Source organism: Diplotaxodon limnothrissa, linkage group LG7, assembly GCF_057381915.1.
Source record: "Diplotaxodon limnothrissa isolate DT_005_m linkage group LG7, D_limnothrissa_male_GT1.1, whole genome shotgun sequence".
NCBI classification, from domain to species: domain Eukaryota; kingdom Metazoa; phylum Chordata; class Actinopteri; order Cichliformes; family Cichlidae; genus Diplotaxodon; species Diplotaxodon limnothrissa.
The window spans coordinates 22,742,765-22,770,506 of record NC_140602.1 but is presented as its reverse complement, the minus strand read 5'-3'; the positions used below and the strand labels follow the sequence as shown (position 1 = coordinate 22,770,506).

Here is a 27,742-nt window from a genome sequence, read left to right as displayed (position 1 = left end):
GGCGACTCCGCATGTGAGTTTGTCTGAGTAAACTAAAGAAGAAGAGATTGAACCAATGGGATTAAAGAGTAGAGGCGATTTGTCCGGGCATGTTCAGACCCTACACGTGCTGTTTCAGAAGGTAACGTAAGATATTTTTACTCTTTCTCAATTCATTTCTGTTCTCGTGTTTGTCAGCGTTCAGAAATACGTCGTTTATGCTTGTAATCGATCTCAAGGGGCGTTGTCTTATTTTTAACGCGACTTTCTGCGGCTCGCTGGGGTTTTTCTTTTTATAATCAAACTGAGAGACAAACTGTGTTTAAATACGTGGAATTTCCAGCTGAATTTAGTCACATGCAAACTCGTTTTACATGAGCTTCAGTTTTTTTTCTGAAATGTTACCGGCTAGTGTTTGATTTCAAAAGTGCCAAGCGCGTTTTTTGTAAAAAACAAAACAAAACTGTAAGCTTTTACAATCTATCAAGGCCTCGCCATATCCGGATCATCCAGGCGGATGATGTTTGGATGATGGGTGCTTTGTATATACAGCCTGAATTGTATGCTGGATTTATTATTTATCAACATGAAGACTGGCGAGGAAAAAGTTTTTAAACTTTAACTTGACACCACCATCATATTTATGCCACTAAGAAGAGTCAAACTCTGCACTTATGGGGTGTTTGTAATGTGTTAGTGTCAGGTATGTGGCCCTTAAAGGCACCCGTATGTATGGCCACGTGTCCAGATTATTGTGGCTGGAGAATTACGATGTTCAGGTGGTACCAAATACGTTAGTCTCAAACTTTTTTGCTTTATTGTCTTCATAGTGCATGAAGTAAAAAACGGGGCTATATCAAAGTGATTTACTTTCGCATTGGCTAAAATTCCCTTTCAGGTGTACCAAAAATGCGACTATGCAGGGACAGTCCTCCTTGGGTGTTTTTCCAATCCTAAAAACGTGAAGAATTCCTCATGTTTGCAGAACATCGATACAGCCTATGGGTCTGAAAAGTGGAGCAAGTGCGCAAAATGCCTTACATTTGCATTTATTAATTCATTCATCCCTTATTTGATCGGGTCCATTTAGGGATCACCACATCTCCCTTCATTTCACACAATTCCTAGGATCCTCTTTTATCACCTCAGACCTTTCTCTGCATGTCCTCTTTCACTACATAATTAATCTACTCTGTGGTCTTTCTCTTTTCCTCCTGCCTTACAGCTTCATCTTCTCCAAGATATTCACTCTCCTGCTCATGCTCAAACCGCAATCTCAAAGTCTCTAGTTTCAGGTCATTCCAGATGAAATTTGAAGTTCTGGTTATTGTATTAGTATTAGGAATTACACTGGGTGTGGTCCTGCCTTAGCCAATCATTTCCTCCTAAGATGGTGCTTGTGATTCCACCAGACCTGCTTCATATTGCTGGTTCTATTGATGCTGTGTAAAAAGCAGATAAAGAGGGAAGCTGTGCAAAGGATGAAACTAAACTGCATGTGAAACATGGTGCTAATTTGTGCCTGGTGTATTCCTTGGGTTATCCAGGATATGCTAACCGGCTAATGACTTGTCAATCCCCATGTACTGTGTATTGTACAGGAATAGTTCATTAACAATTTTTTTTTAAATCATTTTCACATCATTTCAATAATCTGCAGTTCATGATGAGCCACATTTTTAATAAGGGTCATCACTATCCTGACTTTTGTGTTGTTTCCTCAGACATGACTGTGAAAACTGTTCCACGAATCAATGATGGCAGAGTCATCAAACAGGAGAAAAGCCTCCTCACGAGGTCTTCTCAGCAATTATCGGTATCTCTGTAAAAAAGCCATGGTGCTCTGCGCCATGGAGAATGCAAGAGCCAGGAAGAGGCATCAGGAAAAGAGGATAATCGCCAACATGAAGATGAAAAGAACGGACGCCCACCATGAATCACTTGATACAAACGTATTGATCAAAAGGTCTAAAATGAGCGCTCCAGAACAGGAAAATCAAAGCACTTTGAACTCTGAAAGCACTGATCTATCCAAACATACATCAGTGTCTGGAACAGCTAACCACCACTCTGTCATTGCGGCCCTTGGAGATCGGTGGGAGATGGACAGTGGCTTCTCCTCTGAAGCCAGTCCTCCAGCCAGTGGTCGAAGTTCGCCGTGTTTCAGCTCCTGCCCGACTACAGTGGTGGCATTGGACTGTGAGATGGTGGGGACAGGGTCTGGAGGACGTTGCAGCGAGCTGGCCCGCTGCAGCATCCTGGACTATCATGGGAACGTGCTGTATGATAAATACGTGAAACCCTGTCAGCCTGTCACAGACTTCAGGACTCGCTGGAGCGGCATCCGAAGGCATCATCTCCTCAACGCCACACCCTTCATTCAAGCCAGAGAAGAGGTACGTCTGAGTGTTTGTAGACAACAGTGATGAAAGATTTAACCTGGGCTCTAAAATAGAGACTGTTCTCCTGGGATAATCTGGTGGATTGAGGAGAAAAACTTCAGTTTAATCATTTTAGGACACTCTGTCATCATGGGGGGAGGAGGACTGTATATCAGACTTTCGTTCTATCATGTGCCCAACTTGAGTTTTTATTTGAAGAAAGTGGAATCCTAACTTTTAATTTTTTCCCTTCAGCCGATAACCTTGGTGTTATCGTCACCCCACCGGCAGTGCAATAGGGTGGTGCTCAAATGAACACAATAGATGCATTAACTAAAACTCTTGGCCAAGTTTAAATCTCGATGAATCATCCCTTTTCTTTTTTTTTTCTTCCTTGTTTTGTGTAGTACCAGGCTGAAAGTGTAAGCATGCTTGGTCTTGCTCTTTATTTGTCTATTTTAACATGTTAAAAAAATGTGGAAATGCAATGCACTACTGGAAGCTAATCGGGGCAGTACCGCTTATGTCGTCTGCCAAGACTAAGCTCAATACTAACGAAGAAGAACGTAGTGCGAACTGCAAAACAGGAGGACTGAAACAGATTTTAAAAAATATAAAAGCATTTCACAGAAAACAAAGTTAAATGCAGACTGTGTGTAGTCGAGCTTTCCTTCCACAACAGCACTGCTGCAGCGCACGGGCACTTAAAACATTGTCACTTGACTTTATGATGAGTTTAGAGCCCTTAGTCTGTCACAGGACATAAGTATGAAGACTTCAAGCTAGAGCCGAGAGAGACTGAATCTGCAAATTAGATTACAAATGAAATGCATGACAGCAGAAATCTAACCCCTGAATTCTGGAATTACTTCAGTAAACTTATTTGAATCTGTTACAGTCTAAAAAAAAAATAAAATAAAAAATTAAATGTTAAGTAAATTGTCTTCCTCCTTGTTCCCTTGCATGGATTCTCACTCTCTACCTTAGATCCTCAGTATACTTGAAGGCAAAGTGGTCGTGGGCCACTCCATCTATAATGACTTTGAGGCACTGGACATGGTTCATCCCTGTCACATGGTCAGGGACACGAGTACAACGCGTCTCCTCAGCCGGTTGGCCGGTTTCCCCAGTAAATGCTGTCCCTCCCTCAGAACGCTGGCAAATAAGCTGCTGAACAGGAGCATACAGGTGAGAGCTTGAGATGAGAGGACGCTCCAAAACAAGTGATGAGCGGCTGTTTTGGAAAATTGTTCCTTTCAGGTCACAGCATTTTTCACTGAAGTTATTTTCTGGTATCTGAGACTAGATTTAGTAATATGCTCGTGTAACTGTTGTTGTAACCCTGTGGATCCTATCACTCTCTCAGGTTGGGAAGCGAGGTCATTGTTCAGTGGAGGATGCTCAGGCTGCGCTCGACCTCTACAAGCTGGTGGAGGGGGAGTGGGAGCAGGAGGTGCAGAACAAGCTGAGGGATGACGACGCTCCACTCGAGCCAAGCTTCTCCTCATCAAAGCACTACATGCAGGACGAGTACTGGCCGGATGACATCATTGCTGATGGCTAATAGGAGAAAAGTAATGGTGGGACAGTGGGAAATACCTCAGCAGGCTCCTTTTGCGTGATGATGTTCGTAGTCATCAGAGCAGGTTCAGAGAGTTAATGGAAGTCCGATCTGAATGAATGTTAGAAATGTTAAATTGAAGGTGTCCTGAATCACTTTGGAGAGAAATGCCTTTAAAATGTGGAACAAAAACACTTTCTAACTTATTGCGTTTAACATGTTAAACATGTTCAGAGCTTCTAACAAAAGACTTTTGGTTGTCTGTAGAAATGGTTGATCAAATTAGTCGTTCCAGACTTGATTGTATTTATAAAGTAAGAGTTGGTGCTCTTGTGTTTGAGGTTTGCAGTTCTCTAACAAGTATCTGCTCTTCCTTGAAAAATTCATCTATTAATTGGAAAAGATGACATAAATGTAGCTGTTCTTGAAAACACAAGATGAATGACTGCTTTTGAAATGTTAGTTACTGCCTTGATAGAAAAACTTGGAAATCACAAATATTACTATGAGCTGATATTGGTCATGTGGACTGATTTTAGCAGGGTTCGGTTAGTATTTTGATCATCTCACATTGTAAGCTGCTCTGAAATGTCCTAATAAAACTGCATCATGTTTAAAAACAAAAAGTCCCATTGTTTGATATTAGTGCTTGTGAGGATAATTTTAGAAGTTCACAATGCAGACACCTCCAGCCTCACTAAAGTCATTCCCTGATGATGAAAGACCTTTACTGTACATTCTTCTTTCAGGTTGGTTTCCTAAGCACACTGTGTCATATCAGTTCAGGTTGTGGGTTTCTGTTAGCACCAGTAGCATTACATAATGAAATCTCACTTTAAGTGTTGGGAAATAATTTGGGGATCATTCAGACCTACTATTAAGTGTCACAAATACAGGCTCAGCATGTGAAACGATGTGATGGCACCCTGGCCAAATAGGTTACAAAACCCCTTCCATAACCTGGCCCAGTATCCTCATTTAACTTGGCAAAAGCTGTTTTTAGAGGATAAGCCAAACAAAAGGAAACATACTTGTTTCCAGACAGCGATTTAACTAATGTGCACAATTTACTTTATGTAGGCGAGTGCATTAAGCTGCAGGTAGAGCTGTACATATGTTTTTACATCTCATGCTTTAATTCTCAAGCATCTTTATACACACACATACACAAATGCACACACCTAAAGGCTGGACTTGGCCCTAAAGCTCAGGCAACAAGGGAAGAACAGAGCATAGCATTGTTTGCACAATCCATCTAATTTTGCTCCACAAATCGCTTTATTTAGCAGATCAGACCTGAATTAGCAGATTACTGGTTGGTTGGCTGCCTGCACCTTCGTCATAGCATCATCAGTGACGTTAACACGGTCGGGGTCATTCTGTTTAGCTAAAACACAAGATTATTCATGTTTGAACAGAGAAATGAAATCGCCAATAATTTTTTTTGATCATGCTTCACTGTGCTGCATAAAGATAACTTTAGACATTGGTCTCGCAAAATGAAGAAAGTGACTGTTTCATGCAAAGTTGTGTGCGTGAGAACTAATCAGATCACAGAGCAGTGTGGAAAGTTTAAGATCTTCTGTGGCCGCACATATGTCTACAGGCAGATCTGTGGGCTTGTGTGTGCAGATATGCAAGAAAATGGTGTATATTTTGAACCTTATTCATTATCTTAGCTGCTTCCTTTATTCCATACGTGTGACATACCCAATAGAGAAAAGATGTCTGACAGTTTTTGCTTTTATTTTTTGCTCTTGGTCATCTTTCGGTTATAGCGATAAGATTTTCTGAGTATTTCACGTGTAAAAGCAACATTCAGAGGATGATCAACCATATGAACCTTTTTGAAATGTTACCTACAGATGAAGGCGATACACTAAGCATCGCAAGAAAATACAATCACAGAGTTATGCAAAATTGGCCAGCAATTTCTGCATCAACTTCCTCAGATTAGTAACCACTCTTCTATATAAAATTCACTTCCTTGGATAATGTTTCGAGTGCACTTGAGTTTATTATCCTGTTCCAAGACGGCTTCAGAGCGTGCACAGATGGCCTCCCATGACCTTTAAACACTATTTCGAGTTGCTGAGCCACTGAAACAACTAGAGACACATTTCCACTCCCATGCATTACTATTTTTACAGCACATTATTTTCCAAAATGTGTATTCTTTGCACGTACTGTATGTTTAGTGGAAAAGTGTGTTTTGGTACAAGAAAGGTTGTTGTTTTTTCTTGGCACACCTATAATGCACCTCAAACTTTGCAATCTCTGATCGTGAACACATGTACTTTGAGACCAAAAGTTGTAATAGTTACCTGCAGGTACCCCGAGATAATTTTTGGGTTCTTGGAGACTGTTTTCCATCAGACGATCTGCACTTAGGGATAAAATTACTGGGATGGGAAATCAAACTGCCTGCAGTTTGAAAGATAAACCTCTTGTAGATGATCTTTCTTATAGTAGTTAAAAAACATTTTACTAATTCATGGACATTAAAATGTTTTGTCTGAAGGCCTTTAAGAGTTCTTTAGGTTTTGGTATGATGATAGCACAGAGTTCAATTAAAAGCAACCCCTTGATTTTTAAATAAAGTTAAATGTCATTAGCACCATGGAACCCCATATTCTAAGGTGTCATGGGTTTACGGGGGGTTTTGGGATTTCCAAAGAACTCCCATAAAGTTCATTCTGTTCATCTGGATGTAGAGTTTTCAGTGGGAGAAATGTTTCGTCACCCATCCAAGTGACTTCTTCAGTCTCAGCTGACTGCAGGTTTCCCCAACCTTATAAACATAATATTTGCATAACGACTGAAACTAGCTCCCTGGCAAACAACGGGCTGTGAGGTCAGTTTCTTGATCATTAATATTTTCATTACCATTGATCCAGAAAAACAAAATGAAAATTCTGGAGTGGCCTAGTCAAAGTCCTGACCAGAATCTGATTGAGATGCTGTGTCATGACCTTAAAAAGGCAGCTCAGGCTCAGAAACCAGTGTAGCTGAATTACAACAATTCTCCCAAGATGAGTGGGCCAAAACTCCTCGACAGCGCTGTAAAAGATTCATTTCCAGTTATTGCAAATGCTTGCTGAGAGTGGCTCAACCTGTTATTAGGTTTATGGGGCATGTCTCGTGATTTGTCAGATAATTTATTTTAACATTTCTTCAAGAAGCCACCAACAGCACAAACACAGAGATGTTCAGTTCAGCGACTGGCCAACAGAGAAATTGTAATTTAGTTGCACTTTTGCGGTGGCTTAATTTTTCAGCTCTCTGGGTTTCTGCTCGACCCCAACAACTTGCATGAAATGTGATAAATTATGCAATTTAAGTTTGCAGAACCAGACTAACCACGTCTTCTCAATTATACCTCCAAACATGTGAAACAGAGCATTTGAACACAGTGTGTTCATCCTGGGGACTCAGCACTCACAATGGTCTCTGTTCACTCCGTTCAAGTCTCCTCGGAATGCAATCAAATCCCTCTTCTCCTTAAATCACTTCTGAACTGAAGGGTACACTTAACTTTACATCATCCTGGCCCTGCCTTTCATCACCGGAGCTCGTCCACCATTGGTTAAAAAAGCAACCCCATCACAGCTACTTCCCCCCCCCCCCCCCCCCCCCTTTCCACACTCACTGCCTCTTTTATACTGATTGAAAAGAAAAAGGAGCCTGTTGGGTGTAATCTGCTGTGACGCGACTAATCCCAACACTACAAATCATAGCTCCCATCGAAACTTCTCAGCACAGACCCTGTGACTCCCCGCCAGCTACTTCACGTCTGCCTCAGGTAGGAATCGGCCTTCTTTGCTCAGATGATGCTTCCAGTTGTATTCAGTTCCTTAACTCCTGTTGTTACCAGGCAGTGGATTTGGCTCAGCTTTACAGACTTCATCTTATGTAGTAGGATGAAATTATGGATGTTTTGCTGCCTTGTTTCTCTTTTATCTCGAGGTATCTAAAAGCAGATCATTCCAGCTCAAATCTTGTGCAGTGGGTGCATCATGGGGCTGACAGTGGTTAGGTTTGAGGCGTTTCCACTGAGACCGAGAGTCATAAAAATGCAAGCACTCGTAATACCACAGCTTTGGGCTGTGTAGCATGGTATTATAAAGACATATGGATGTTGCTGGTCTTTATGAATATATTTTATAAGTGCTTAATAGACTATTAGACTGCACTTTCATTTTCTTTCAAGTAAATAACTGACCGCAACTAGGTTAGCTATTCAACTTTTGTTCAAATCTCCTTCATCAAGTGGTTGCATGCTGTATTATACTGTATGTATGCCTATATGTATGCACCATTGTACCAATTAAAGATTTTCTTGCTCTATATCTAACATTTTGCCCATCGACACCCACTGTGAGCCTGATGATTATGAAACTAAAAGGCTGTCAAGCTTAACTCTCCTGATAAGTCACCCAGGATTGGCAAAAGCTAAATATAGCCAAAAAGGTACCATGTGAGAGCAGAGAGGATGGGATAAAAGGGATTTAGAAGGACTACAGTGTGTCAGTTTTTAAGATTTAAGCGGGATTGATAAGAATCACAAGTTACCTCTTCTTTTCTTCCAGACAGGACAAGGACATTTTTAAAGAGAAGACATGGCTGTAGTCGTGAGTATCTCCACTTTTACACTCTTAAACAGACAAACAGGACAGCATTCATAAGGACAAACATCTATTCTCCATCTCAGATGGATTCAGCTGCAGCTCAAAACTTCCCAAAGGCCCATTGTTGCAGACACCAGCGATAGCCACAGTTTCTTTAGCTGCTAATCTCTGATCCCTGCTTCAGGTCGAATAGTGGTCCTCACCATGTATTTACAAGCTTTGCAGGACTCATGTGAGGGAGATTAACCAAAACACTGAAGTCTATTGATTGCGGACCTGCAACACTGGTGGACAGGCATCCTGTCTCACGTGGATTAGACGTGTTTTAAAGCTCACACAGCAAAACCCAGTCTTGTGAGAGAGTTAAATTGACATGACGAGGTACTCGGCTTTTATCCAAAGTGCTGCGCAACTTAAAAGTTTTCCTGCAGACACGTGAAACATAAACATCTTTGTGCTCACAGGGAAACGGTTTTCCATCAGCCATTATAACAAACTGCAACATCTTTAGTTAGTCTCCCCCATTACAGCAATTTTGACAGGTGACACTGCTGCCATTAAAAATGAATGTGCTTCATTCACCTGTGCCACTAAGCCAGTGAACATCCATAATGTCAAGATCCTGGAAATGGCACACCTAAGTGGAATGCATCCATTTTTAATGATGGTAATCATACCTGTGCCTTCTTACTATGATAAAATGTTTGCTCTGAACAGGGCCGACTGGGGTTTGTGTTCAAAAGCACAACTTTGTCTGTTGGTTTAAAGCATTTAATCTTTACTAAAGTGGATATAGCATGCTCAGTTTCATATTCATTTCTTGACCACAACTAGAGTAGCTTTGAATTGAGATCAGTTCCACTTATCCTTATTTTGCAGTGGGGTGGGGTGGTGGTGTTGGGGGTGTAGAGTGGTGGAGCCTATCGCAGCAATCATAGGGTGAGAGGCAGGGTACACCCTGGACACATCGCCAGTCTGTCACAGGGCTAACACCGAGAAACAGCCACCCATTCACACTCAGACCCATGGCCAATTTAGAATCATCAATTACCCTAAAGTCCCACCATATGTCTTTGGACTGTGGGAGGAGGCCTGAGACAACCCACCCAAACACAGGGAGAGCATGCCAACTCTACACAGAAAGACTTCGGCAAGATGGTGGAGTCAAACTCAGGACCTTACTGCTGTGAGGCAACAGCATTAACCACTGCGCCACCCGCTGCCCTTCAGTTCAGTTCAATTAGTTCCAAATCACAACAACATTTACCTCAACATTGTAAGGCAAGGACCCTACAATAATACAGAGAAAACAACCAGGCCACCCTTATGAGCAAGCACTTGGCAAAAGTGTGAAGGAAAAACTCCCTTTAACAGGAAGAAACCTCCAGCAGAACCATGCTCAGTGAGGGTGGTGGGTGAGGGCAGGAAAACAGGACAAAAGACACACTGTGGAAGAGAGCCAGAGATTAGTCAAGTCAAGGCCACTGGAGAAAGCCCTGTCACCTTTAGATTTGAACTGGGAGTGTGGAACTAATAAAAGCATCTGACTGGAGGAGCGCAGAGTTCGAGTGGATAGGTGCAGGCTAAGAAGTAAGATTAAATGCAAAGTTGTGTATAAACATGAACACATAGTGAGTTTAAAGAAGTGAATAAAAAAGAAACACTTTGTGCATCATGTGCACCTATTGTTGCATAACTAAGAAACTAAGGGAGGATTCAGGGTCACTTGATCCAGTCCCAACTATATGCTTTATCAAAAAGGAACATTTTTAAGCCTAATCTTAAAAGAAGACAACGTGTCTGTCTCCCGAATCCAGACTGGAAGTTGGACTTTGGGAGGTCGTTTGATTTACTAGTCCATTTGTTTCCCTGATTAAGTGTCTTTAAATGTTTCTGAGGAATTTGAGATTACAGGACCAATAGATTTTCTCACTATAAATAAACATTTATAAGCAACCATGACAAGCTGTAATAATATCTTCTGTCCTCAGAGTGGAACTTACCGTATGGTGTCAGAGGAGGAGCAGGCGCTCAGGGCCAAGCTGGAGCGTCTGACCGTCAAGGACCACGGACCAGTTTTTGGACCCTGCACCAACGTGCCAGACCACACAATGCAGAAGGTGATCAAAGAAATCTTTGGAATAAGATCAAGATTCATCAGAGTCACATCAGGACAAAAAACTCTTTAACAAGCAAAGGAATTGTAATGCAATGCCAGAACAACCCCAGTAAAACCTCCAGGTTTCCTTTTGTTAAAAGGGAGTTTTTCCTTCCCACTGTTGCCTAATGCTAGCTCATAGGGAGTCATCTGATTGTTGGCATTATCCCTCTATTATTGTAGCGTCTTTACCCCATTTTACGCTAGATAAATAACTCTAAATTGAAGTTTGTTTTCATAAATAAAATTAAAGTTTGAGAATATACAACTTTCAATGGTTTACTTATTAACAATGTCCAGTTTTTTGAAGGTACATCTTTGTGTTGGTGTTCCAAATTGGGAAAAAACATTAAGGCTTCATTAGGATGTGCAATACCCTTTCACAACAATAGGTGGCACCAGAAATGTAAAACTTGGGATAGTAGCCCTCCAATTGTTTGTCTTAAGTTACAAATTGGAAGCAGTGACTTTAACCTCCTAGGACCTGGCATCCACATATGTGGACATCACATTTTGGGTTATTTAGACCAAAATACTAAATTTTGCTCTACAAGGGCCTGATATCCACTTACAAGGACATTATACTGCCTCTGTCTTATCAAAATTGAAAACGAATATCCTCATATGTGGCTCTCATCTTTCTTGGAAAAGAAATCAAGTAAAAAAAAAAAAAAAAATCTGGTGATTCTTTGTTTTTACGTTCATCGGGTTCCAATCAGCCCAAATATCAAAGATTAAAAATGCATGCCATGGAAGAGTTCGGGTCTTAAAGCTGGCTTGTCATTCTTAATTGTGGTTAGACCACTACCCTATCCTATCTAAATTATCACCCTGTATCTGGTAGAACACAATGGTTTGATCAGTACGACCAACTTTAAGGGCATAAGTGAAATGAAACATGGACCATATTTATGAAAATAAACCCTTATACAACCAGGACCACTCAAATATAATCTGTGAACTAACTGCCTGGACTGGCTCCTCTCTGCAGGCCAAGGATGAGCTGAATGAGACCGATGAGAAGCGGGTGTCAGCAGTGAAGGAGTTGCGAGCAATTATTAAGGAGAAGGCAGAAGGTGGTGATGATCTGGCCAAGGGGGTGCAGGACACCTTCGGGGAGAAACCAGACAACATGCTGACCCGCTTCATTCGTGCCAGGAAGTACGACGTGCCCAAGGCTTTCGACCTTATGAAGGGTAAAATGTTCAAAATGAGCGGCTGAAAGTGGCAGATCTAAATACATGCACATCATTTCTTCCTCTGTGCATCTAAGCGTCATTATGGTATCAATTCTGAAAAGTCATGTAGCCTCACAAACATATGATTTTATCATAAGGATCCAGGTTAAAAAAAGAAATTAAAAAAAAAAAAAATCTACCACCTGTAGTTTAAAAAAAGCATTTTTCAAAGATGAAATGTAATCTAATAGGATTCCTGTGCTTCTACTCAGGTTATGTGCGTTTTAGGAAGGATTACCCTGAGCTGTTCGAGAACCTGACCCCTGAGGCCGTGCGCAGCACCATCGAGGCCGGCTACCCCGGCATCCTGCATAGCAGAGACAAATACGGCCGTGTGGTCCTGCTTTTCAACATCGAGAACTGGGACTACGAGGAGATCACCTTTGACGAGGTATGGTGACTCATTTCTTTTATTACACAGGAAGCTTATGTATTTTTGTCCCATCTCTGACAGGAGCTTACTAGAAGATACTATAAATATAAAACATGTTTGTCTGTGTGCATTCAGATCCTGCGCGCCTACTGTGTGATACTTGAGAAGCTTCTAGAGAACGAGGAAACTCAAATCAATGGATTCTGTATCATTGAAAACTTCAAGGGCTTCACCATGCAGCAGGCATCAGGAATCAAACCCACTGAGCTCAAAAAGATGGTGGACATGTTACAGGTGGGGGGGAAAAAATCCATTATTTTGGTTGAATTACTTTAGAGGAGAAGTAAGTAAGTAAACTGTATTTATTAAGCGCTTTTCACAGACAGACAATCACAAAGCGCCGTACACAAATATTAAAATAAACAATAAAATCAATAGACATTATATACAATGTAAAAGATCAAATGTAAATAATGTAAAAAATATAAAATATGTAGATCAACAAAAGGCTTGTTTGAACAGAAGAGTTTTTAACAGTTTTTTAAAAGAATCCACAGAGTCAAGCAAACATAAATGTAGTGGTAAACTGTTCCACAGCCTTGGTGCAACAGACTGAAAGGCTCTGTCCCCTTTTGTCTTCAGTCGTGTACGGGGAACAACTAAGAGACTCTGAGTCTGTGAGCGGAGATGACGAGCAGCAGTGTATTTTATAAGAAGCTTGGATAAGTAATCTGGAGCCTGGCCATTTAGTGCTCTGTATGTTAAAACAAGAATTTTAAAGCGAATTCTAAACTCTATTGGGAGCCAATGTAAAGAATATAAGATGGGAGTGATGTGAACACGCTTGGTAGAGCGAGTTAGTAATCTGGCTGCTGCGTTTTGTATTGTCTGGAGGCGAGAGAGAGATGATTTATCCAAGCTAGTAAAAAGGGAATTACAGTAATCTAAGTGTGATGACACAAATGCATGAATTAGTTTTTCCAGTTCAGCTGAGGAAACCATATGTCGCAGTTTAGATATGTTTCTTAAATGATAGAAACAGGAACGAGACAAGGATTTTACATGAGAGTCGAGGCCCAGAGAAGAGTCAAATATTACTCCAAGATTTCGAATATTTGACTTGACAGATGGACAGAAAGAGGCAAGAACCTGACTGATTTTAGAATGTAGCTCAGGAGGAGCTATGATCATGGTCTCGGTCTTGTTAGTATTTAGAACAAGGTAGTTGCTTGAAAGACAATCAGAAACCTGGGTTAAGCACTGGACTAGGGTGGACAGCCTATCCAGCTGATGAGGCTTAAAGGACATATGGAGCTGAATGTCATCAGCATAAAAATGATAAGACAGGTCGCTAAAAGATTGAATGATACCAGCTAAAGAAAATAGTAATGGACCTAAAACTGAGCCCTGTGGGACCCCACAGGTCAGGGCAGCAATGTCAGAGGTGAACCTGTCAGTCCTAACAGAAAAGGTCCTATCTGATAAGTAGGAAGAAAACCAGTCTAGGGCAGAGCCAGATATAGCAGCCAAAACCTTGAGCCTGTTAAGTAGGATTTTGTGGTCGAAGGTGTCAAAGGCTGCACTAAGATCAAGCAAAATGATCACAGAACAGTTCCCTGCGTCAGATGCCATTAATAGATCATTATAGACTCTTAAGAGAGCGGTCTCTGTAGAGTGCTGCTTTTGAAAGCCAGACTGAAAAAGGGTCAAGAATGTGTAATTTACATAATAGAGACCTGAACTGATTTTCAACAATTTTTTCAAGTAATTTACTTACAAATGGCAATTTTGAAATAGGTCGGTAATTACTAGCAGAGCTAGGATCAAGATTCTGTTTTTTTAACAGAGGAGTTACCTCAGCGTGTTTAAAATAAGATGGAACACAGCCTTGCCTCAGTGAACTGTTGATGATGGATAGTAATGTGGGACCAATGCTGGTGATAGACCCAGACAGGACAGAGTGAGGTAATATATCTACAGAGCATGATGAGGATTTCATTTTACCTAAAACTATAATTAAGTCATTTAGTGTGATTGGAGAAAAGGAGGTAAATGATCCAAGACAGCAAGGGGTATCTTCATAAGGGGAGGCACTTTAGGAAATTTTGGATTTCAAGTCCATCACCTTATTTACAAAGTAATTAAGGAAAGTATTACAATCTTCATCAGAAAGCAACAGAGCATGCTGGGTTGGAGGAGAAACAATACTGTTGATGGTATCAAATAGAATTCTTGAATTATTTTTATGACGATTTATAAGATTATTGAAGTAAGAGGATCTGGCCTCATTGACTGATTCATTATATAGGTAAAGTAGGTCTTTAAAGTGCTCACGATGGACAGTCAGACCGGTGGACTTCCACAGACGCTCTGCTTTTCGTCTGTGGAAGCAGAGCGTCCACAGCTCAAAAACCATTGTATAATAGAGTAGTCAAATAAAGTTTCAACACTTTGACTTGGCATTCATTTATGATGGGATTTTTAGATTCCTTGCCCTTCATCTTGCTCTTTGTGTTCCACCAGGACTCATTCCCTGCCCGTTTCAAAGCTGTGCACTTCATCCACCAGCCCTGGTACTTCACTACCACCTATAATGTGGTCAAACCTCTCATGAAGAGCAAGCTGCTGGAGAGAGTGAGTCAAATGAATCATATTCAATGACAACATAGATTGGTTTTAGTCCTTGTAGAGAGCATTAATGGCAGACATTAAGGGGGTTTGCAATTCAAACTGTGACCACTGTTGCCCCTTAAGTCTCTGATATATAAACCTATCATCAGCCAAGCTCAAGATATCCTTTATATTTTGGTTTGAGTGCAGGAGAGCTGTAATATGCAACGTGACAGCATCTGACTTGACATGAACCTGCTTGGCAAAAAGTAGCAAAAACAGTTTTGCATTTTTTCTAATAAAACAAGACTTTCATACATACTCGACAGTCAAGTACCACTGTATTAATTCAATAATGTGTTGGTCTGGATCCTTCAGTTTGCTTCTGAAAGGATTTTGATGTGTGTTTCACTCTGATTAACAGAGCTGAATCTAATAACCATAATGCCACTCTAAAAATTGGTTTTATGGTGCGCTTAAGCAATACGTTTGAGTCTGTCAGGATATTCGATACAAGGATATTAAATTAATTTATGACTTTGACATTTGGCTGCTGAAGGATAGCACACACTTTTAAGCATCTCTAACAGCTGCGGATGTTCGTTTTAGGTGTTCGTGCACGGAGACGAGTTGGAAAATTACTACAAGGAGTTTGATGCCGAAATTCTCCCTGCCGAGTTTGACGGAAAAGGTCCCAAGTACGACGGCAAGGCCACAGCAGCCAAGCTGTTTGACTAGACATCCTCAGTCCTTTTGCCAATGAGGTCGAGAGCCTTTACGTATTATAAACCCTATAGACTGTGAAGAATCAATGCCCAATCTAGCTGTGTGGTTGTAGGAACTAAAGTTATGAATGAAAGTCGTGACTGTGTTAGAAGGTAAAATGATATTGTACTGCACAGGTCCTGGTAAAGCACATTCAAGACAAAAACTAGACAAGCCATCCCAGTGACACCGTATAGTTTGAATTTTCTAGTTGATGACCATCAAAAGTGCCATACATGCTCCAAATAACTACAGAGTGCATACACTTCATGTATTTGCTTGTCTTTCTTTGAAAGTCAGTCCTATGATAAGTAAAACTTACTTCTAACTCATTACAGTGAACATTTTAGTGTTTGTATTTATTTACTTTTTGCCAATTCTGTATTTTTTTTTTTAGCAGAATAAGCAGTCCAGTCCAAATGATCTCGCTCAGGCCAGGACTTTTTTTCGTTGGTGCAATTAAGATAAATTTTAGTCCAATTAGCATCAATCTTGTCACAGGGTTCCCCTTTTTATCACTAGAACCATAACCAATAAATTAATAAATAAATAAATAAATAAATGCAGATAAGTAAATGTACACAGTGGTGGATTAGCTGTGACAATCACTTTTAGTTCATTCCAAACCCAAGTACATGGACTGAATGACTGGCTACCTTGGAGGCAGTTGTCAATCTTAAAAGAAAAAGAAGAAGAAGAAGAAGCAGAAGAAGCAGCATGGTTTGGTACTGGTGTGAAGTGTACAGAAGCTTATGATTATGGACCAAAAAAATAAAATAAAATAAAATAAAAAGTCATATATGTGATTATCTTATCACATACAGTGTTTTTCCATTACGCAAAAACACTGCCAATCCTGACCGGCTCTGAACACCACATGTTATGTCTCCGTTTTGTCAAACTGTGCTTTCTCTGGACTTAAATTCACCCACCACACAGATGGTTTATTACTGGCAGGCCCCAGCTTTCTCAGGACCCAACCTCTTATCCCTGATCATCTTCTTGCACAAGGCTGGTATTCCAACAAGTGCCTCTCTTTCCTGCTTTTCTTTCTTTCTTTTTTTTTTTTTAAGACTTCTTCAGTAAGGTATAATAAAGTTTGACCCATTGTGCTACCCAGTGCACCAATAACAATGTCAATACATGTACAATAAACTTAATAAATGCAAAGTGTTGTGACTTTGTTGATGTAGAAATACACAAAAGGAAACAATATGTGAAAATCACTTGTAAACAGGCTGCGCACCATGAAAACACCCACATTTTCCTTCATTTTCTACATCATAATCATATATTCAACAATGCAGACAAGCCCCTGTTATGTGAAATGAGACTAAAAAGAAAAATCTTGTCAAGTAACTTGAAAAAACTCATTCATCCAGGAACAAGTTAATGAAGAGTAATTTTTTACACTATGCACAATACCCCATCAGAAAATGATTGTGAGAAAAGACAATTGAAACGTCTTAATTTATAATATCACACCAATAAAAATGTGTTCATTTACTTTTAATTGTCAATGACTCTACATAGTGCATTGAAGACAATAAAGTGCGAGCAAACAGTGAAAAAGTCAGGACATGTTTGTGGTGCTGTTGCATGACATTTGACTTCTGCAGAGCAGATATAAGTTGCATAATTTGGAGGCTACATAGACTGGGTGGAGTCCACTGAGAATGTAACTCACAGGAAACTGACCAACCTCAAAAGTCCTTAACATGATAATAAGAGCTCAGAATATTAAAAACAAGCAAACCAAAACAGCAAAAACATTGCATTTGTGCCCTCACCAGCTTAGCTGGTGTTTGAAACCTTTGAAATCACATAATTCTGGTGGAAATTTACAGTACCATGACAGTACAGGAGTGTTTTTTCTTTCTTTCTCACAATTCAGAAAATAAAAAATATAAAAATCCACCCCCCTGTCCTTTTTTGTCAGTGACACTAATCATCTTCAATAGAGCGATACTCTTAGCTGTCTTTACCTTTTATATTGCAAACACCACCATCCAGTAGGCAGCAATGAACAGCTATGAACAACAACAACATCCTCCCCCAAAAGGTAATCGATGCTAAAGTTTAATATTAAGTCACTACAGTGTTTAAACTGAAGCCACGCCTGGTATATGGAACATAATCGTGACCAAGAAGAGACACATTCAAAATGTTATCACCTTCGAAACATACCGTAAACAGCCGTTTATACCACCACACCTGCCACTTCTAGTTAAATTATTTCTACGCTGGGAGTTATTAGTTATTTATAAGTTTTGGGTAACCAGAGTTCTACACCAGGAGGCTTTACAGTAAATTGATTGATTCATGGAATGGTTGGATCTACAAGTACATGTTTCAACAAACCAGAAATGTTCAGTTGGGTCTGTTTTTGTCTACCCTAAATGCAGACAGAGTCCACTGGAGAAAATTGAGCATGAAAACCTACCAAAAAATATCTGTAAAACATTACCTGATTTGAGAGATTAAATCACATTCTTATCAGATGTTTTTCTTTAATAAACAGCAACATCCTCTTAGTGAAAATGCACTATTTCAATTAAAGGACTTCAGAACAGGACAGAACCAAAACATCATTAAAATATTATTTGAAAACTTGAAAAAAAAAGTCCACCTTTTTTTCTTTCTTATGGCAGAATTCAAATTACGCACCCTGCTTTAGAGAATAAAGAAAGAAGTACCTGCCAAAAACCAGCAGAGGGCAAACTATTGTTAACCTGAGAGATAAAAAGAACAAAAGCAGAAAGAACACTTCTGCTTGGGATCACATTACACTCACCTGTGCGATCACCTCTGTAGGTTTTTATTTCTAATCTGGTTTAACCACTTCCACTCAGGCTGCCTTGTCTAATCATCTACAAGTTCCAGAATCATGTAGCTGTAAGGCCAAAAGTGCTGAAGCTGAGCAGGTACAGCAAGCTGTCTTTGTGCGTTTGTCTCTGGACTTGTATGTAAGTGCAACTCGCAGAGTGGTATTGCGTGCTTCCATACAAAAAGTTCATGTCCTACTCGCTGCTACTCTGACAGACCGACTGCTTCTTCTCCCAGCGGCAGACGGCGTTGGTGTACTCCACTATGACCTTGTCCATCCAGGTGAGGGGCTGAGGGAACAGAACAGCTCCCTCGAAAAAGCCCATGTGGCCCCCATGTTGAGTCAGGGCAAATACCACATTGGGCATTTTCTCTAAAAGGGGAAGACAGTTAGGAAGAGAGAAGTATAAAGTTTCAGTTCACCAAAAATCTGTTCCCGTCAAAGACCAATTTTTAAGAAGCTAAATGACGCCAAAGCTGTGACGAGTCCAAATATCCAACCACGAAGATGATCATGTTTTTCAAAAGAAACTGACTGCACAGATTATAACTTGAATCTTGATACAGAACCAGTAGAAAAGTAGACAAAAATTTAAAGAAATAGAATTCATGACTACTTGAAGCGTAAAAACTTTACATGAATACGAAGACTTTTACAAAACAAGAATCTCCCATGTGAGGCAAGACAAGGCAGCAGGTTGAGGCCAGACACACACACAGGTCCCTGTATATAACCCAACAGCTCAGGTGGATCACATGGCCCTGAAAAATTCAACAAGACTGTCTGGGGAGGGTGTGTTGAGCAGATAGCTGCATCAAGACTTTATCAACACTTAAGACTGTGTTGCGAGTGTCCTGTTAACTCGCTTCATGCTGCTCTGAGTTAGCACCACTGTGAGGACAGCATTTTCACCAGACTCTACATCACCTCTGTGTTGCATGCCATGAAATAATATCTTTAATATTTGTTATTAAAGGTTTGTATGGAAGCATATTTTAAACTTGGTGTAAAACAACTTAAAAAAAATACTTTCCTTGACTTTCTCAGTTCCTTTCAACAACATGTTTTCTATGTTGAAGACTCAAATGTTCCATGTAAATCCACAGGTTGTAATGTTCATATTCACTACAGTGCATATTTCCTCTTCTCTGTTACAATTTAACTACTGACTGATAACTAGCTAACATCAAGTTAGACACGCCAACAGCCTGCCTCCAGTACAACACAACACAATCACAACTCCCCTCCCAAAAAACAAACAAACCTGGCTTCTTCAAGCATTGTGCAGGAAGAAATCTGAATAGCCAGCTAGCCACATATGCTAGGTAGCTAAGAAAACATTACACAGTTAACAACAGTGATAAAAAATTAGCTTGAGGAACTCCACAAAATTAAAACAAAGGTTGCTCTGTGAATGCCCTACCCAGTTTTACTTCAACATGCCCACTGGCCAAGACTTCACCACGTTCACTAAATAAAACCATACATGCCAAATATCAAACATAGACACAGTTACAGGTGTTATTAGGAGGAATCCTTGTTAGCTTGTCAGAATAGAATAGAATCAAGTGACTATTCAATTCTTCTATTCTAATAAACTGCTAGCTATCTATAATTAAAACATACCACGAGCTATCTTTCTTGTTTGCCTGCTAACGTGGGCAAATTGGTAGCTACTTATCATGGCAGCCAGCTTTAAGCTAGCCTGTTACAAAGACAACCTTTAACTACCACTGACTCACACTGCAGAAGGAGTTTAGACAAAAACCACAAACCTGCAAGAGTGCGTGCAACAGCCAGTAGTGATGGATGAACCAGTGGGTCATCCAAGGAGTTTAGCAGGAGGAGTGGGACAGTGATCTGTAAAAAAAGAGTAGTCCAGTTTATTTATTAATTTTTTAGAATACCTACTTACACATTATTAGTGCAGACAGTACAAAAGATAGAAGTAACCATCACTGGCACTTCTGTGCTAATGTCACACAAGCTACGCCCACATTTTATATTGTCTACCATTACACTTTTATAACAGAATAATATAACAGTGATAAGAGAAGTAGTATTCAACCACACCTGGACTTAATTATGTATGATTGCTATCCAAGTATGCTAGATCAGGTGAACAATAAATATAGCAGCAACAGTATTTAACAGTAGTCCAAACATGAAGTCATTGCAGAAGTAGTAATAGAGGGATAGATGTGTTGAGCTCTGTTACATACACGGATAGGTACTTGTTACTCACTTTGTGGATGTAGTGCACACAGCTCTCCTTCTCATAGTACTCTCTCAGTGAGTCATAACCGTGGAATTTTCTGAAGTGAAAAATGATGCGATAACATAGTTAAAGAGATGGCCCACAGAATTTAGAGCAACCCATCATATTCAAAGCCCAGAATATTTCACCTCATAATGCTGTCATCAATCTGCATCAAAGATGTGGCTGCATACAGTCTGTTCAGCTCTCCATCGCCAATGTTGCTGCACTGCATGGCCAGCAAACTGTCCCTGTTTAATAATATGACATTTAGACACAACCAACGCGGGAGACTGTGTCTTTGTTTGGCTGAGAAGTGCTTTTCATCTGATTCTCCACAAATGACTCACAGATCTACATTTTAGATAACAGATTTAGGAATTTCTGGCAAATTTTTCAGAATTACGCTAACATTTAAGAATTTCTACTCTATCAGACAGAGATAATCGAGAAAATTTTGTGTCTGCAGAAAGCCACTCCAACAATTAGCAGAGAAAAGATTCATGCTTGTGTCTGAGCTACAGAAAAGCAAAAAGCTGCAGTACTTTATGACTAAATGACATTCTGATCAAATTTAAGAGTGTTACGTATCTGTAACCATTAATCAATAACTGTTGTGTTGCTCCACCTGTGCGACAGAATGATCTTCTTCATATTCTCCGCCAACATAAAGTTGTAGAGCCTCCGGCACTGGTCCCACTGAAGGAAAGTTTCCTGAGCCCTAAACACACACAAGCAAATGCACATGAATACAAACATACTGTGGAACCACATTACAAACTAAAGTCACTACAGCAGTAGTCTGATCCATCATATCACTATTATATTTTAACTATTGTAAAAATCAACACTGCAAATTATTTAACCCCAACACTATTATGGTGCTGCTTAACACAAAACTTTAAGTTAAGTTATACAACCTAATATTGCACTCACTACCTCCAAGCAATCCAAAACAAATGTAATGGGTCCGCTTAATACGATCATATACAAGCGCAGTAATGACGCTTATGCCTCAGTTCAATAAGAAAGATCTGTAATCACTCATCTGCCTGCTTCCATGGATGTTTGGCTGTTAGTCTATTTCTTTCATCACTTCCACGCTTTCAAATCCACTGCTGACACCATTACTCTAATCCAATCATCTTCTTTCCTCTGATGCCTCTTGACTCTGATTGGTGGAACCCACCTCCCCCTGGTCACTCAGACCTCCATCCAATCCTCCATCTTCAATCCCATCAGGGCCTAGACTCGTAATGCCTATCAGCGCTGACAGCCTGCTATGACGGCTCATTGGTCTAATCGCCAAAAAAGCTTAAGTGAATTCAATGCTGCCAAATGATCACCACTCACTGAATGTTGTTTACCACAGAAATAATCCCTCTGAATAATGTATACTTTATTACTTTATTCATCCCCGTGGGGAAATTCCTCTCTGCATTTAACCCATTCACTCAGTGAAGCAGGGTGAATGGCAACATGACAACGTGTAATACTTTCTTGAAGCAAATCTCACAAGAACCATTAGGAAACAACTTTAGGAACTTATTTGGGAACTTGATTTAAAGAACAGCTAAATTAACTGTCATTTCTTTGGTCCCTGCATGTAGAAGATCACTAGTCAAAGCTGATAAAAACTGCTTAAGAAATTTACTGACATTCCCCTTAAAGAGGCATTATTAACATTTTTACCCCCTTGGAAATTAACTCTATCACCATCTTTGCCGCTGCAGAATTCCCTAAGATTCAATTTAGGTTTCACTGAGCGCTGTCTTCTTCTCTAACAAAGTCTCTGACTGGAACCGTACCTAGGATGCTTTTTTCACAAGCTTTTTTCTTTTTCTTTTCAAAGCTCTGATAGTCCTGATATAACAGAGTCTTCTCAGTCTCCTTTCTTTCCTGTGTTTCAGAGTAAATAAACCCCGTTTCAGTATTTATCAGAGTTCAACATGATCACCTCAGTTTCACTCGTGATGGCAGAGCAACGGCGACAACAACATGACCCATTAGTCTTAATTGTGTTAATCCTTCAGTCAGTTTACCAACCTGAGGGCACTGTAACCCTGGCAGACGCTGACACAGCATAGCACTCTGTCCTGGTTTGACTGGTTTTCCCCCAGGAACTTACAGACGATGTTTCCTCCCAGACTGAACCCCACGACCACCAGCAGAGTCTGGGGAAAAGTGCGTTTTATGTAGTCCACCATAGCTCCAAACTCCCAGGTACAACCTGAAAGTAAAAGAGTTGCTTTTACAAATGTATAGCAGTAATATATACTCGATATGACAGATTAATATATATTTATAACATTATGCTTCTTGGGAATCTGGTTTTATTTGTCAAAAGATTGATTTTGGCAGGATTGCACATTATAAGGTTCTTTTTTTTATCCAAGTAATGTTAAAAAATATCATAAAAACAGACAATGTGGCAATAACTTTTTACCGTATGTAAACATGCGTGGCGAGGTGAGCTCAACATTAGGCAGGGCTCCCAGGTGGTTGAGGACAGCACAGCGGTAACCCTGCCGCTGGGAATAATCCACAAAGGTCCGGATGTAGTTCTTCTCACTGTGGTTACCAATCCCAGGACAGATTACCATGGTAATGTCATCTGACACCCACACAAAGACACAAAAGAGTCTGGATGTGCAACTACATTTAAATTGGAGTCATGAGCTTGTGTAAAAGTCGATGTCATGTGCACTGTAGTGTGTGTGCGGATTTAACCCCACTGAACTACATTGCTGGCATCGTTCCTCGAGGGAGTTCATTAAAGTCGCTCAAAGTGTAGCAGGAGCTGCTTGTTACATGAGACTGATGTTCTCTCGGTCCAAACAAGCACATAAAACTCAGGAGGAATGAAATGAAAAGAAAAGCACCTCAACTAAACAACAATCAGGAAGCTCTTTAAGTACCAACACATCAGCCGTTGTGTAATTAAATACCCCGAAAACCAGCTGATTTGGTGGTTTAACAGGAACAAAGTAGTTTTTGCCTCTGACCTCCAGTGGTGTGGGCTCCAATAGCTTCAAAGAGGTCAAAGGTAGCCGTAGCACCATCCTGCATTGGGAGGAACATGCGAACCCCACAGGGCGTTGGAGTTTTGACACGTCCCATCTTCCCGTAGAGCACCGTCTGGATGTGACCGCTCTTCCCCCACAGCAAGGGAGGAATGTATCTGAAAAGAAGGACAAGGCCCATATTATGTAACTGGAAGATGCTTCAGAAGATCATCAGTCTGACAAGCCAGGCACACTCTGAGAGTGCTTTTTTTTTTTTAGGTGTTCAAATTACATGACTCCAGCGTGCTTAAATATGAAGAGTGCCAAAAATATGAAGCCAAATAACATTTAGCAGAAATTAAGTTCACATCAGGTATGCGGTTGGCCAACATACCGCTCCTTCCTGTCCAAAAACAAACAGCTGAGAATTTTCCTTATCTTTATCTACTTCATAGTGTGTACTAAAAAACAGCACACCCACTGTGCAAACAGAATCTTTACAGAAAAACAAAAACAACCTAAAAAAACTGAAAGTAAACTTGGAGGTTTGGAGAAAATCGCCAAACCTCACTAGGATGGATTGTGGATCAGGGCTACATTAGCTTAGCCCATCCACGGACACTCCTTCTAATGAATGACATGTTTCTTTGAATAGTTGTGCAACATTATTGGAAGGGGTGTGAGGTATGTTTTGTCATCTTTGGTGAGTGAGTCAGAACTGTTACCCAACCACTAGCTAGATTTTTATCATGGCCAGTGCACACTCTAGGTCATAGGTGTCAAACTCTGGCCCAGCCTAATTACATTTGGCCCGCGAAGCCATACCAAATTACTATTAGAGCTGGCCTACTGGTATTATACAGCTAATATATATATTGTTTAGTATTAAGCTTTGCTTGTTCCATATTCAGTTTTCCAGCAAAACGTATTTGAGACCATAAGAAAAGATTCATTCTTATATCTGGAGGAAGATTTTTTTTTCAATAAATATTAATGTTAGCCCGCGACTTTGTTCCAGTTTTGAATTTTGGCCCACTGTGTATTTGAGTTTGACACCCCTGCTCTAGGTGAAACACTTACATAACAGGACAGGATGTTTTGTAAGTTCTTTCAGGGTTCTTTCAGGGTTGAAGGCAGCCCTGAAAGTAATGTAGAGCCCAGGTTTTTACAACGCAGAAGAAGCTGTGGACTATCTCTGATATAATCTGATATAATCTGGATACTATGGATCAACCACTTAGCAGCACTTGATGGCTGCTAGTGGGGCATTTATTTTAAGGCCAATATCTAAATAAATGAGGATATCCATCCATCCATCCACTGTTGCCTGTCTCTCTATCAATAGATAGATATTGACTCAAATGTATTGAAAATGCTTAGAAAGGTTGGTAAATTTCCTCCAAAAAAATATTTCTAAAGTTTTCTTTCTCCCCGGGAAGCTTTTTTCCTACCATGTATGTGGAAAATTACAGTTTCACTAATGGATCAGCTCAGCCTAAATTGTAATTCCTGGCTCATTCCACCAGAGAACAAATGGCATGTTTATTCACATTATGGTCAGAGTAAGAGAAATGAAAGTACATTCGTGAATGGATGTTATGTCTCCAAACAGCTGAAATCCCCCTAAACTTCTATAATGCAACAACACTGCATGGTTTTCTTATGTTTCCTAGTTCAGCCACTGCCTGCCTCTGTGGGTGCTGGGCTGAGAGAATGGATCTCTCCCTTACAACGTATCTGAAAAGACTGCTGCTCCTCTAGGCTCTGTTTACAGTGTTTAGGAAATCTAGTCCTTCTTGGGAGACTCTGGCCAATAACAGCTTTTTTCCAACCCCCCCTACAATGAGTCACATAAAGGCGAATAAAGACCTCAGAAGTCCACACAAGTAGTGGTTCAGTCAGTTCAACATAGGACTCGAGGACCTGTGAGAGTGGGATTCACATCTACGTAAGCCAAAATCTGTAAATGACCAACTTTAATGCAAACCACGTCTTAGAACAGAGTTGGAACAGTTTCAGGATGACTGTTTTCTGATTCTTTTGCTTTTGTTGTTAAATTTTCTAGATTTTTGTATGTTGTGTATATCATACACTGTGCTCACACTATAAATACACTGATCAGGCATAACATTATGACCACTGACAGGTGAAGTGAATAACACTGATTATCATGGCACCGGTTAGTGAGCAGGATATTTTCGGGAGTAAGAGAACATTTTGTCCTCAAAGTTGATGCGCTAGAAGCAGGAAAAATGTGCCAAGGTAAGGATTTGGGCGAGTTTGATTATTGTGATGGCTAGACGACTGGGTAAGAGCTTCTCCAAAACCGCAGCTCTTATGGGGTTTTCCTGGAATGCAGTGGTCAGTATCTATCAAAAGTGTTCCAAGAAAGTAACGGTGGTGAATAAGCGACAGAGTGATGCAGGTGGGGAGTGAAGGCTGGCCCGTGTGGTCAGACCCCTGTCCACTGCCAAAAGCACCAACTATGGGCACGTGAGCAGCAGAACTGGACCGTGGAGCAATGGAAGAAGGTGGTCTGGTCTGATGAATCCCATTTTCTTTCACATCACGTGGATGGCCAGCTGTGCGTGAGTTGCTTACCTGTACACCCTTTCGTGGAAACAGTATTCCCTGGCAGCTGTGGCCTCTTTCAGCAGGATAACGCCACAAAGCAAACAAATCGGATCCATGGGGGCCCCACCTCAAAACTTACGGGACTGAAAGGATCTGTTGCTGGTGCAGATACCACAGCACACTTTCAGAGTTCTGGTGGACTCCATGCCTCAATGGGTCAGGGCTATTTTGGCAGCAAAAGGGGGACCAACACAAAATTAAGCAGGTGGTCATAATGTTATGCCTGATGAGTCTATGGTGCACCTGTATCTAAGGTAAGAATCGGGAGTTCATGATTAAGTCCACATTCCAGTCATCTCAGTGCCATCACAGATCTTTTAATATAATATTAAAATCTCTCACTCTTTGGTCAGCATTGGGCAGGTCTTGAGCAGGTAGCGACTGAGCAGGGTGTCCTGGTAAATGATCTCTGGTGGTGCAGTGGGACTCTTGAGGTTCAGACAGCGGACAATGATATAGAGGATGGTAGCCACCGCCGCCAGCTTCACACCATCAAACATGGCAGGCAGCTCTGGGCCAAAGGTGTGTACGTAACCGCCCTCCGTGGTGGTCATTTTATATGTGTGAGTTGATCCGCTGTGTGTGCATAAACATATAATTTACACAAGCAAAAAGCCAACAGCAAATGGATTATTTTTACACAGTACATTTACAAAAGTCAAATTTCATAAATGAAACTGAAATATTGAAAACATAAAATATGTTTGTAAATTTCTGCTAAAACGGCAGCTTCTCACATACAACAGCATAAAATTACATGGTGCTCTAACTTATAGGCAGCTGTGCGACATTTGGGATCTGATCTTTCAGTAGAGTCTAGTATGAAATCTCAAAATAATTAAATAAATAACTAAAAATCCACTGAAGACATGATAGAGTTATCCAGGAGTGACACCATCTATTAATGTTGACGGTTTTTACTCACCTTGCTGCCAGAAGTAAGTATTTCATTCAGAGCTGGGAAAACACGCAAGTAACATCTCATTGAATTAAATGGCCAAGGCAAACCAACAAAAGAGTACACAAACACGAGTAATTTGCAATATGTGGTTTGCGGTGCGGTTACGTGACGCATATGGATTACACAAAATGAGAAATAGGGAGGTTAGAAGAAACTGCCTGCTAGCTTAAAAGTGCCTCAGTTTGTTGCCTTTGTCACGTCACTCAGGTAAAACTTTTTCTGTCAGATGTCGACCAAACACAACAGGCACTTTACGTAAAGAACGCAATACGCGTTGAGCATAAAATTAAAATGTATGGTCTTACCATTACACTTTCTGAAGTTTCACTAGGTTTTTCCCGGACCCACCCGAAGTTTGACGCTCT

General features: G+C 40.5%; 3 protein-coding genes across 4 annotated transcripts; 2 read left to right on the top strand and 1 right to left on the bottom strand.

Annotated features, from left to right (window-relative positions):
- Positions 1-73: 73 nt before the first annotated feature.
- isg20 (interferon stimulated exonuclease gene) lies at positions 74-4,125 on the top strand. Of its 2 annotated transcripts, none has more exons than XM_085357692.1 (4): positions 74-121; positions 1,704-2,375; positions 3,348-3,548; positions 3,727-4,125. In XM_085357692.1, exons 2-4 carry the CDS (start codon positions 1,734-1,736, stop codon positions 3,922-3,924), a joined length of 1,041 nt encoding a protein of 346 aa, XP_085213818.1. In that variant the 5' UTR covers positions 74-121; positions 1,704-1,733; the 3' UTR covers positions 3,925-4,125. The 2 variants fall into 2 exon arrangements, with proteins under 2 accessions (XP_085213818.1, XP_085213819.1); XM_085357693.1 differs by lacking the exon at positions 74-121 and adding an exon at positions 941-1,002.
- A 4,415-nt stretch (positions 4,126-8,540) lies between these two features.
- Positions 8,541-15,666, top strand: rlbp1b (retinaldehyde binding protein 1b). The gene is made up of 7 exons (XM_085357690.1): positions 8,541-8,552; positions 10,541-10,669; positions 11,699-11,903; positions 12,158-12,336; positions 12,454-12,612; positions 14,842-14,952; positions 15,538-15,666. Exons 1-7 carry the CDS (start codon positions 8,541-8,543, stop codon positions 15,664-15,666), a joined length of 924 nt encoding a protein of 307 aa, XP_085213816.1.
- A 2,985-nt stretch (positions 15,667-18,651) lies between these two features.
- abhd2b (abhydrolase domain containing 2, acylglycerol lipase b) lies at positions 18,652-27,742 on the bottom strand. The gene is made up of 11 exons (XM_085357689.1): positions 27,683-27,742; positions 27,342-27,373; positions 26,759-26,992; positions 23,783-23,958; positions 23,224-23,391; positions 22,824-23,007; positions 21,406-21,498; positions 20,927-21,028; positions 20,766-20,835; positions 20,296-20,380; positions 18,652-18,892 (listed from the first exon to the last, which is right to left on the bottom strand). Exons 2-11 carry the CDS (start codon positions 27,365-27,367, stop codon positions 18,714-18,716), a joined length of 1,317 nt encoding a protein of 438 aa, XP_085213815.1. The 5' UTR covers positions 27,368-27,373; positions 27,683-27,742; the 3' UTR covers positions 18,652-18,713.